Here is a 12,915-nt window from a genome sequence, read left to right as displayed (position 1 = left end):
TTTCAGAAAAAGGTCACTTCTGTAGTCTGGATGAAGTCAGAAATTGTTTATTTTGGAAAATGGTATTTGCATTGCATTTGCAGACATGGTATTTGCTCGCATAAGCAAAGTGGCTGATTTCAGGAAATCAAATGTTGTTTGCCTTGTATCAAAGGACAGGACCAACCTATGAACAAAACATTTCAAAGTAATATCACAGCAAGCTAACCTGCCTTCACCAAAGAGAAATCTGCAAAGGTACCGAGGGCCTGAAAAGTACTCACAAAAGTTAGATCAATGGAAATGTTTTAAGACTTACAGGCTTCTTGCAAGAATTTCTCTCTCACACTGTCTGAGGTGCAATTTTTACATGTTTTGATTGCAACAGCCATGGATGGGTTTTCCTGCAAAAGAGATGCTTTAAATAATACAAATAAAGCCAATCACAAATACAGACCTGAAATATTTTTGGCAGTACATTTTACAAGAAAACAACTGACAGTAATGTTGAAAACTTGAAAGCATTCACACATTAAATAATCAAAATTAAACATATTAAACAACTAAGTGCATTTTATATAAGATATTTGCCTATAACATAGGTAGTTAAATTTGATCAACCTTAAAGAGTTGCTTCTAATTTGTAGAAGAATTATAAAAGCAGACAACCAGCTTACCTAAATATTACTATGCACTTTCTTACACTGTTGAAAAGGTGGATCATCCTGGATACAACATTAAGTGACGCAGAGGAATCAAATACTTTTTGCCCTTAAAAACATATTTGGCTTTTGTAACAAAGCACCTTGAGAAAAGCCACATAAAGGACTTTCTGGAGTGTCTGCAGTCTTGTGTAGGCTTTTGCAGTGCAGAAAGCTGGATGCAATTATGACTGCTGAAGCCCTTAATAATAAGCAGATTGCTATCGTGATGCAAAGTAATTAAACTTTTCTGTTTAATTCACAAATTTCACAGGAGCATAGCACAAAGATTTTATGCAACAGCCTCACAATCAGCTAAAGCAAGAGTTTGAAATTAAGACTTCTGTACAACATAGCTATTCAAATTAGAAAGCAGCAGAATATAGCAGACAATCTACTTTTCTTTTGGGTGCACAACATAAGACCCGTCACCCTGGAGGAGGCCTCGTGGCTAAGACGTCATCTTTAATCTTCTCTTTCTATGGTGTGTTTTACAAATTTTTTTTTATAGGCTGTAGACAGCACAAAAAGGCAGCACCACTTTTCCTTTCAAAAAAAGCTTTAAGATGTTCACGCTTTGTTAGTACCCACAAAAAAGGAGCAACTGGAAAATTATATTTCAATGGAAAATTAAAAGCTAAATGAACTGAATGGGTAATCTGCATAACAAAGTAGCAGTGCTCTTCAGCTTGTGACTTTGGAAGCTTCTCAAAATAACAGTTCTCCTAGGTCACAACACTGCTCCATTAAAGGCTTATCTTTCTGGTTGCTAAGCCAATATAATTAATACAACAGGTCCCCACGCTGAAGTCTTGGTCCTGTGAATATGATTCACATGCGCTGTCCCACTAAATTCAACAGAGGTTGACATATGTTATATTAAAACCATGTGATCACATTATCATACATTAATTAATTAATTCATGTTATCTATCTGCCTTCCTTCGCAACACAGTCTCAGAGTGGCTTACTGCAATTAAAGCAAAAAAACTTTAATTGCAATAAGCAATTAAGGGCAACTGGAATAAATAAAATAATGAAGCTGAGACCCACTAACTCTCTCGTCCTGGTTTTGCTTGCTAAATGCCTGTCCAAACAGAAAGGTCTTGCAGTGTGTCCAAAAGGCTCAAGCTCTTAGGCCTCAAGGAGGGAGCTCAAGAGCTGAGGAGCGGCTGCTGAGAACAACCTCCAACGTGCTTCACCAAGCAGACTTGACGTACTGATGGTACTTGCAGGAGATTGTTCTTGGCTGACCTTAGGGATCATGATGAGGCATAGGAGACAAGGTGGTCCCTGAAGTAGGACTCAGGCTGTTCAGGATCTACAGCTAAGTACAGACAGTCAGCCGAGGGCGATTCCCCCTGTGCTGCTGGGCCAGCTGCTGAGTCCCACCCCCTGCCACTCTCTGACTGGCAGGAGGGGAGAAGGAGCCCCCGTCCCGGTGCTGAGACAGGGTCTGCCTCCATTCCCTGGTGGCCTGGATCGGGCCCACTGCCTCCTCCACTCCTCCCAGATCCCTGCTCACTTTCCCTCTGATTAGCTGTGGCTGCCCACACTGTCTGTCCCAGGTACCTGGCTTGGAGTGCTGGCCTCAGGACAGGGGACTCCTTCCCCCATGTCTCCCCCGTATGTCACTGATTCGCATCGGCCCAGCCAACCCTTGCAGACCGTGGGCTGCCAGGGCTTGCGGGTAGGGGCTGGGAGGCTCTGTTCCCCCACCTCCCCCCCAGTGCTGGGCTGACAGGTACAGACAGGATGCAAAACAGAGGCTTTGCTGTTTCAGCTCCATGCCAGCCTGGCAGTGGGGCTGGCCCTGCTCAGCTGGAGCAGACAGTGTGGGCCAAGGAGGGAGAGTTAGCAGGGGGCCACAAGTCATCCTGGGATTCTGGGGGCCTATGATGCAACTTGTGTCAGGAGGGATCTGGGACAGAAGCCCGATAGACTGATGTATCCCTAGACTGATTAAATCTGATACTACATTCATTTAGGTCTACCTTAAACCCAGTTTGGCCATTTTTAAACTGGTTTGTGTGCACTGAACTTCTGTTTTGTTACAGCTTTAGACAAGTTTCTGATTGCTTATGCTGGTTTATGTATAATTTTTGTCCCTAGCCTACAGGTCAAAACTAGCACCTTGAAATGCAACTGGAAAGCTACTGGTAGCTTCATCTTTCCCAGACCAGAGGAATGGCATTTTGCACCCAAAAACTTTTCTAACATGTCTCCTAATTATAAAGTAGGACCATTGAAAGAGGGATTGCCAGACAAATGCTTCTCTCTTACTTCCTCGACTATCACAGTTCATAGAATCGTAGAAGTCGGGTCGGAAGGACCTTGTACTGGGCTCAAATGACCCCAGCCAGGTAGGCATCAAGCCTCTTTTTAAAGACCCCCAGGGTAGGAGCCAGCACCACTTCCCTTGGAAGTTGGTTCCAGATCCTAGCCGCCCTAACTGTGAAGTTACATCAATACTACATTCCTGAGCATAGTATGAGCTACTATGACAGCTAGGGGAACATAACTTTCTTGCTTAATGGATTGACCATGCCAAGGTTCACAGTCCCTTGCCACCCTTGGGAACCAGCTGGAGTTGAGGACACCTTTTATCTCAGAGTGATGGCCCAGGTGTGAGTTTACTCTGTCTGCCTTTCACTTCTATTTTTACACGCACAAATGTTAAGAGAATGATGCTAAGATTATACTTCATGGTTTTCAATATCTGTTTTCTGGGTCATTCACAAAGGCCAGGTGTGGACATTATATTTTTTCCAGTTTAGGTGCCCGGAAACTGATCTATACCTGTAACAGAAGTTTAGAGCACACAAACTTCTTTTTGCATGCTCCAAACCATTTTTAAGTACTAGTTTAAAATCATTTTTAAAGACTGGTGTTATCACATTTAACTGATTTAGGTCTACAGAACTTCAGTACCATATCCCCTGGCTGCAGGATGCAGTCCCCTAGCATCCCATGCTGCCTTGTGGGTCCCTCCTAACCCCGCCTTGCAGGGTGACTTGCTAGCCTTGGCCATGTGTAGCTGCTCCAAGCTGTCAGCCGTAGGTGGGGGGTGAGGGGTTGGGTACGGGGAAGGGAGGATCTGTAGTTCAGAAATTTTCAGGCTTTACACATTGGTCCTAGGTGGGGAGGGTGGCAGGAGGGGGAGTTGAGCACCTTGGGGCTCTGGGCAGCAACAGCAGGCACTCATCATGATTCCTGCAACTGCAATTCCTGCAGTCACACCGGGCTCCTGCTGCTGCCACCGGCAGTTTGCCGGGGCCCCAGGGGGCCTGGTCCTTCCTCCTGTAGGACTCTCCTTTCCCTCCCACACGGCATGGGGCTATGAGAGCATGCTGCTGGCAGGGAGGACTCTGGTTCTGCTCCCTGGGGCTGCCCCAGCTTGCACAAGACTGGAGCTGAACAGCACAGGCAGGAGGCACACACCTGGGCAGTGGAGGGAGGGGAGAACTAGCCTCAGCCCCGGCCAGCACAGGTGTGGGGGGGAGGGATTGCAAGGTGGGGCCTTCCCCTCTGCCTGCTGCCCAGCATGGCTTCTCGCCCCAGCCCTGTCCCCTCACCAGTGTTCAGCTGTCAGCAGCAGCAGGTGGGAAGGTGACAGAGGTGAGGAATGGAGGCCCTAACCCTGGTCCCCACCATACCTGCCCCAGCACAACTGGGGGCAGCACGTGGTAGGGGCTTACCCCGTGCTGCTGCCCTTCTACAGAGCACTTCTGTCCCTGCTGCCTGACGCAGCCCTCCTGGGCTGCCTGGCATGTCTTCCTGACTGCTGCTGGTATCAGGCTGTGGCTGGATGCACCTGGCAGCCTGGGGAGCTTGCTTCAGGGGGTGGTGATGGGAGTACTCTGTAGAGTACGGGCACCAAATTGATAACCTGGATAATCAATGATCTTATTCAAGTTATCTATAAAACATTAAGCATAGTTAACTTTAAATCAAGATTATTTTATTTTATTTTAACATACAAATGAAGTAGTGTTGCAAAGGATATTTGGGAGCTCTCACTGATTAATCTTTTGTATGTAATCAGCATTAGAAATGAGTGAAACAGTTTAAGGCTTTGCAGTTAGCAAGAATCCTCAAGTATGGTGCAAGGCAAATTAAGAAGGCATTTTAGTGGGCTAAGTTAAATAAAGAGAGAAAAATCAAATTGTTAAAAGCCAGGTTTTCGGAAAGGGATGGAGGGAGAAATGATAGTGAGGATATGATTGTCTGGGCTAAACCCGGCATAACAATGCAAACATAATGGTTTTGATTAATGAAAAGCAAATGGAATTTTAAATAACATTCTAGGTAAATTTCATGCTCTTTAGGCCTTTTAAATGAGATTTGCTCTGCATGGTCTCAGTTTCTGGCCCCTAAGCATCAAGATCCTATAAGTTCATTTTCTACTCAGCCTTTAGCAACTTAGTCTGATAGTGATTACCAGCTATAGTCTGTCTAATGGCTGTTTAATATAGAAAGGTAATGAAAGAGGTAGATGAGCTGGATTCTATTATGATCTGTACGCGCCTGACAAAATTAAAGTCTGCAAGTAGAATATAATCATTACTGGAGATAAATAAGCTGATTTTTCAGATTCCAGGTTGAGTTTAGAAGGCTGGAAGTCAGGAATCCTCCCTCATCTTTTCACTTCTAATCTAAACACACTTGATATAAATCACTGCCACAATAAACCTGGACCTGCCACAATGTATTTTTTCAGCCTAATCTTTAAACTATGATGGAATTTCTTCCAAACAGTCAGACTGCACATTCATGATGCGTACACTTAATTATAAAGATGCCACCCATGCAAACATTTTTAAAGTGTCTGAAATGTTAGATCTAGATGACCTATGGAGGTTCCTTCCAGCTTTCTTCTCTGTGTAATAAAACAATTATCACACAGTCAGATGCTGATGATGCATAAGAAACAAAGATCTCTGCTGGCAAGCATCTTTAAGGCAACAGTTCTTCAAAAATTAAACATGACCTGCTTTCAGGACCAGATTTATCCACTTCTACCCAAGCTGAGTAGACCTTGCTTCTCAAGTACATGGACAGGGGCCACTTGAGAAGCAAGGGAAGTCTCAGTACAAAGGTGGCAGTCACATGGATTTCAAAACTGTTTGCGATATTTTACCATATAACCTCGTTTAAGTCCTTACCCAAATTTAAACTGGTGCCTAGTTGAGCCAAACTCTCATTAAAATCATCAGAGTTTTGCTAGACTACCATGTATGGTCTAATCCAGAAAAGTACTCAAATGTCTGAATTTTGAGTATGCTAATACCACTGTATCAATGGGATTATACTCATACACTTAAGTCCTTTGCTAGATTAATTTGATTCTTTTGAGAAAGAAAAAAAAATGGTTTGATTTGGCATTAGGTTGTGTGACTGGAAGTGTAGCACTGATGAACAGTGCCAGACTTGCACAGAAAGAGGACCAGGGAGTTGCAAGGTTCCTCACCAATATGCCTCACACCTGATCTGAAAGCATCACTTCCTGGAGTGACAGGGAGTATCCACTAAGGTCCTGATCCTGCAGTTTATAACATGAAGGATGACTGCTTTGCCAGAAGGGAGCCCCACAGCCATCAGCATGGCTCTGCATGGGCACAATACTCCACTTATGGGTTGTCAACTGCAGTTGTGGAGGCCTGGCATCCTCTGCTGGGACTGGCAAAAAACCGACCATGATAGTGTTTTGTATCATAGATATTCATTCACTTAAATCTGCTACGAGCCAGCAGGCAATTCAGATTTTGGTTTAAATCAAAGTGTTTGACATCTAATATTAATCTAAGCAGTGAAGCATTTCTTTAGTGAAAGTGTAATGCAACAGGCAAGGGTGTCAAATTTCAAGAGAATTTAGTGTCATACTAGGTGAGCAGCTTCTCTCAAACCACAGCCACCAATCTGGATGCTGACCACTCAGGAAGCCAATCCCTAAGCTCTTTTGAAAATTTAAACTGTGTGGAAAATGATCACATTGTTCTCAGTTTCTCAAGACAGATAACTTAAGCTTGTTCATATGTCACCAAGACGATGAAGAGAGCACATGGCTGGAGTCACAACTCCTGAATTCTACCCCTATGTCAGCCAGTGCTTTCAGCAGGGCCTTGAGAAAATGAGACAAGTGATTTATCCATCTGTAAAATGGGAATAATGGCAGCTGTTTTATAGGAGCACTGTGGATATTACTTAAAGTTTGTGCAGCATCTTTAACTTAGTATAAGTGTCATATATTCATTCTTATAAATACTGTTACATCAAGCCTTGATGCATCAATAGTTCAGCTCATGCAGATGAGACATATCAGATATCTAGCAAGTTTTCTGAAAATGTGTGTAAAAGTTATAAAAAAAACCCTTACTTACTGGACTCATGTAAACTCCTTGATGTACATCTCCAAACTGTCCTTCACCAATACAGCGTCCTAGGTCAATTCTCTCCCTCTGAATCTCATAATCTCTGGCTGTAAGAATACAATGTATTTAAATTTCAAACTACTAATGAAAAATATTCAAAGGAAATAATCCACAAGATGCCAAACTAAAAGTAACCCACTCAAATGCCTGACGTATAAATAATTAAGATTAAAATTTGCTGCACGCCAACCTATATAAATGTTGTATACACAGTGGAATCCTCTTAAGCAACTGTATGAATGAGAGCAGAGAATAAAACCCTCCGAAATCTGACTTACTAAATTAATTACTATGCATTATTTATTTCAATGCAATAAATATAATTACATCCTTTGTAATTACAGCTGATAAAGGAATAAGGAAGGGAACAAAAATTGCTTAGGGAAACATGGATTTAACTAAGAACACCCTAAAATCGACGTGTTCTTATATGTTTAAGAGGTATCCACTATTTGATATTTTAGATCTCTGAACCATCAGTTGAGCCAGGAGTATTTTTAAAGAGGTGGCTGCAAGCAAAAAAACTGGAGCCAGAAGAGTGGAAAATCAAGATAAAATGAATACAAGTAGAATGATGACTGTGTCTCACATCTGACAGTGCACAACTGGCATGAAAATCGACATAATAAAATGTTCTGTGATTTACACAATTGTATTAACTTGTTTTTTTAGTCGACTGGGTAAACACAAGTCTAGAAATGGCTCACTAGCTTAGCAATCAAATTTATTCAGTTGCAATTGAATTATTTAGTTTTTAATTTAACTTCTGGCAGTCAAACAATACTATTTCAGGAACTGGGAAAACATGTATAATGTGCATTTCCATAGCCATTATCCTTTCCACAAGAAAAAAAATTATACTCAACCAGCTTAGACCTCATTCCTGATTATTTGATGGCCTCATTAATGCTACAGAAATAAGGTCAGCTAGCTGAAAAGAAAAGTAATCAATGCCTTTTCACTTGTATTAAAAATCCTGCATATTCCTCTTTAAAATTGCAAAGATAACAAATGAATTAGCTTAACTATATATAAGCAATGCTTATCAAAAGAAAGTGAACAGGTTTAAACTGAAAAACTCCACATCATTCCAAAACTGCAAGCATACAAAAATGGTTAAAGTGTCTCCTGTTACCTTCATCTATTCCATAGCTTTCTGCAGTGCAATTAAGAGAAAAATCAAACACTTACTTAGATATACCTTCTTAAAATTAACAAGACATTTGGTCAAATATTTCTTAATTTTTAAAAGGTAAAGATATTTTAGCTTAGCCAAGATGATAACCTATCTGAGCAACTTTTAAGGTTTTACTAACACAAAACAGGTCGGTCTCTACAATCCACATTTTCTTGGTGCTATAAACAGCTCACCACTGACCCATTCAGCAAAACACTTTGCTGGATCAAGCCAAAGTGCTCAGCACCAGTAGGATTTAGCATGCAAGTAATCCCACTGAAATCCTCAGGCAAGTAAGGATTGCAGGATTATTCACCTATAAGATACATCTTTACAGACAAATAAACATACAATTTTTCACAATTTTCTTTGATCCCAGTATTATTTTAAAGCAGATTTACACAGTAAGTTACTGCATTCTATTCAAAATGTGTGTTTTCACTTTTATGAAATATATATTTTTGCTATTAAAATAATTTCCTTGTCAAGAAACCAATCCCTTCTCAGTAGCTTAGAGGTCAGGAAACTTCTCTCTTCTGTGAGGGGAAGACAGGACTGTGCCACCTAAGTATATCATCACCTTAAATATTAAGCATTTGAGTTGATTATGGTTATCCATTTAACTGTTTCATTTGTCCCCCACCTCCCACAATAATGCTCCTTATCTGCAGACATAGCTGAAACTTGAGTTTTCTGCCAGTTCATGCTCCTAGTCAGTTCTTGAGACCATTTTAGGTTAGCAAGTAGTAAAGTATTAGATTGTGAAGTTCACCACAAGCTGCAGCTGCATTTTTCACAGCGGCGTACTAGTTTCTTGAAAGAGTAGTGAACACTAAAATTTCAATTTAATATTGCATATTAAATTCAGAGAGAGCACAGTAAGACTGCATGTAGGTTTGGTGCTTTGGCCTTTTTGTCTTTGAAAATGCAGACTCATGACAGCCTTGTATTGTCCCCTCACCATGATCTATTCCTTCTTGCTGGGTGTGTCTACATGAGACATTTACTACGGAATTGTCTAATTAGCTCTGCAGTAAAGTCTCGGCATCTACACGTGTGGCTCTATTAGGCTGCAGTAAACTAATAAAATGCTGCTGTAGGTTAGTATTCGCCAACACAAGTACTATCCTATGGTGGCATTTAATGCACTGCAATGCATGCACAGATGCTGACGGGGCTGGCTGGGGTATGAGGATGCGTTAGTGTGGAGGCCTAAGCAACACACCTACATGGAATCTTCCTAATGAGGCTCTTGCTGCTATGTGCACCCCAGGAGGGCTGCAGGCTGGGGGGGCTGTGCTGGGTTCTTCCCAGGGGGAGTGTGCCCTGGATCTGCATGCGGGACAGGAGTAGGCTGCTGCTGCAGGCTGGGGCTGGTGGCGGCACCGGGCTCTTCCTGGTGCTCAGGGCAGGTGGTGGCACTGGGAGGGGGTCTGCTGCCATGCCAAAATTTGCCATAGCCCCCCCAATTTGCCCTTTCAGTGCCACTGCCAAGAGCCCAGGAAGCCTGCTCTCGTCCTGCACTCAGATCTGAGGGTATGCACCCCCCAGGAAGAGCCCAGCGCAGCCTTCCAGCCATCCCAGGGTGTACACAGCAGCAAGATCCATGCCCCACACCCACTTACAGTTCTCTCCGCTTTGCTCCCTGCTGCAGCCCCGGGCCACTGCTTCTCCCCACTCACCCCAGCCCCTGCTGCAGCTGCTCTGGGAGCAGCTGATACCAGCTGCCTGCAGCCACTGGGTTGCACTGTGCCCCAACTCCCCCGGGGCTCTGCTTGTCCCCATTCACCCCAGTTCCTGAGCTGCGCCAAGCTGCGGTGCAGACAGGTGGTGTTGGCTGCTCCCAGGTCTGCTGCAGCAGGAGCTGGGGTGAGTGGGGACAAGTGGAGCCCTGGAGGATTTGGGGCATCCAGCGGCTGCAGGCAGCTGGTGTCGACCACTCCCACAGCAACTGCAGCCGAGGCTGGGGTGAGTGGGGCCCTGGCCCCACAGCCCTTTCCCCTCCCCACACAGACTTACCTACTCGGGGGGGTGAGGTGGGCACCTATGCCGATCACATAGGAGTGAATTCACCTCGCATTTAATGAATTTTGGGTATAAAAAGGGTCACTGCATAAGAGCAAATGTGCATATACAGTACCCACATAATTCAAGGGAAACCTGTATATGAAGCCTGTTCAAATTATTTTTGACTCAAGTAAATTTTATTTACCTCATCCTCTTAGCACTACATTCATTCACAACTTTAAATTCTATGCTTGGACATGAGATGGAAACCTACTGCAACAAAATGTACTATGGTAAATATGCAGCAGAATGTGACTGTCTGCTTCAGAGACTGGATTTGAAACGCCGCAGCATTCACAAGAGTATAATTGTGTACAGTAAATGTTTTTGTGAGCCTGTTACTTGGGGCTTTGAAATGCAAGATACAGTGTTTGTAAAACCTAAGAAACTCTGCAGTCTAAGTTCTGAAGTTAAGCAGCACACTTACTTGAGGGCATTGTGTAAGTATCTTCTTCATCTATAATCTCTGCATAGTCATCTGTTTCTGTAAGGAAGGAATCAGAGAGTTTTGGGAAAAAGACATACTAAAAGAAGTTTAAAACACATTATATCCCCAAGCCCCACAAATACAGTCAGAAATGCACCTAAACCCCCAGTTTTCACCACTGCTGAAATTCATTTCAGAAAGACATGACTCAAATCTGCTCATGCATGAATCATGGAAATGAAGATGACCTCACTGTCCCCTATGTTACAGTACAGAGGCTTGTCTATCAGGGAGTAGAAGGGGAATTAGCATCTACTTTTAAAAGTATTAGCTCTATAATGGAAATCAATTCGTTTACATTGAAGACTTCTTTAAAAAAAAAATCCTCTGATTTATTAATAATGAATTCTTCACACCTAACCCTTGTTAGCAATGGACAGAAACTGCAAACAACAGAAGGTTAAACTTTTTTTATTTTTTTGAATGAAATGCAAATAAAATAGCCCTTTACACTGCAGGATTTGCTGCGTCACAGGTAAAACAAGCTGTGTCCTAGGTCATTACAATGTGCACCAACTATTTAGTGTATGATTTTCTGTGGGTGGCAAGGTGTATACACTTCCCAGTTTTCTTGGAGAGTAAAGATTTCTAGAACTGGTACTCTCTCTTTGTACCTGTTATCTGCCCTATTCATCTAAGCTTGTTTAGTTTATAAAAAATTCACTTCAATAACTCTCTTTCCTAAGAGTGTTACCAAGACCTGGTATCTCAGAAAGCTTATAGTTTGGAAGAAAAAAAACCTATTTACTTTCTCCGTTTATTTAACAGCATCCCCCAAATGTTCTAGGCGGTAAAACGTTATGTAGGAAGATAACTTCTCTTCCCTAAAGAGCTTTCAGTAGCAGTAACTGATTGTCTAACAAGCAGACAATAAATGCTTCTAGAAACATAGTCCACGACTACGGTTTAATTGGACTTGGCCACCTAAGTGACTTGTTTTTCAGAAGGTACAAAGCATTTGACAATTCCTACAGATAAAAATGGGTATTTCTGGCTTGCTCGGCAACTTCGAAAAAATCAGACCTTGTCAGGGTACCTACCCATGGATTTAGGTAGCTAACGAGGTATTCATCTCAGAAAAACCTCTGCCAAGTTGTTCAGGATTCCTACATGATAGCTTTTTAAAAGGAAGGCATTGTTCTTTGGATTAATCTGTGACAATATACTGTGTTTTTGAAGAAGGGGGCAGGGAAATTCTGTTAATTTTTTCTTTCTTGCTGGGTCATTTCCACTCAGGACTTCACAAAGCAGAATAGTGTATTGAATACTCAAGGGATGGATGGTAAGAGTTTGCTGAGTTTAAATTGGAAACATGCATCAAAAGGAGAAGGAGATGGAGATCAATTTATACACTTTTTCTTGTTTCACTCTTCACTCCTTTTCTCTACTGAGACTAGCCTCAGTCTGAGTAATGTTGGTCTAAAAAATTAACATTCATTGGCAAGGAAATATTTAATTTACAAGGATACTGATGTAACTGAGAGGTCATTCTGTTTTCCTGTGATATTGTAGTCAGGTAATTTGAACTCGTTACGGTGTTTCTATTTCATGCCAGCTGCTGATGTATCTGCCACTACTTTGGGAGGTACCAGAGAACAGATAAGGCACGTACAAGCAACTTGAGCTTACTGTTGTTTTTCAACATCTTAAAAGTGAATTAAAGTCCTGTGGTTTGGAACTCAGTGGACAGTCAAAAATACAATCTGTCACAATACTAAAACAAGGAATGGTTTTTATAAAGTGTGAAAAGTGGCTTCAAATTCAAGAATAGTTGCTTTCTAATCTAGGAGGGAACAACGGCTACGTTAGTAGCTTCCAGCCTTTAAGGAACATAAGCACTTTCCTCTCCATACTCTAACGAATGTTTAAAGGGAAAAAAAACTAAGAATCAAGGAAAAGGCTCATCCAAGTCTCCAGCACTTCTGGGAGTAATGGGAATCTGCAGCAACATTCCTGCTAAAATCTTGTCCAGAGGGAGTTGTGGCCATCAGTTTTAAAATGACCCAAAACAAAGACTGCAAGACCTTTTTGCAGTCTTTACACTGAGACAGGATCTAAAAGATATCCTTGAGC

The 12,915-nt window shown here is 42.2% G+C and overlaps 1 protein-coding gene across 6 annotated transcripts in view; it reads right to left on the bottom strand.

The window, feature by feature from the left end:
• The window catches only part of PTK2 (protein tyrosine kinase 2), a 336,960-nt gene that overhangs the window by 56,929 nt on the left and 267,116 nt on the right, over nucleotides 1-12,915 (bottom strand). For all 6 annotated transcript variants that reach the window (XM_059723705.1, XM_059723704.1, XM_059723702.1 and 3 more), the window contains 3 exons: nucleotides 10,783-10,839; nucleotides 7,061-7,158; nucleotides 299-383 (listed from right to left, as the gene is read on the bottom strand). In XM_059723705.1, the coding sequence (XP_059579688.1) occupies nucleotides 299-383; nucleotides 7,061-7,158; nucleotides 10,783-10,839 (240 nt within the window). The remainder of the gene's footprint in view (nucleotides 1-298; nucleotides 384-7,060; nucleotides 7,159-10,782; nucleotides 10,840-12,915) is intronic.

Source organism: Alligator mississippiensis, chromosome 3 (genome assembly GCF_030867095.1).
Source record: "Alligator mississippiensis isolate rAllMis1 chromosome 3, rAllMis1, whole genome shotgun sequence".
In the NCBI taxonomy this organism is placed as follows: domain Eukaryota; kingdom Metazoa; phylum Chordata; order Crocodylia; family Alligatoridae; genus Alligator; species Alligator mississippiensis.
The sequence above is the reverse complement of the archived record's forward strand: the minus strand, read 5'-3'. Positions and strand labels throughout refer to the sequence as shown.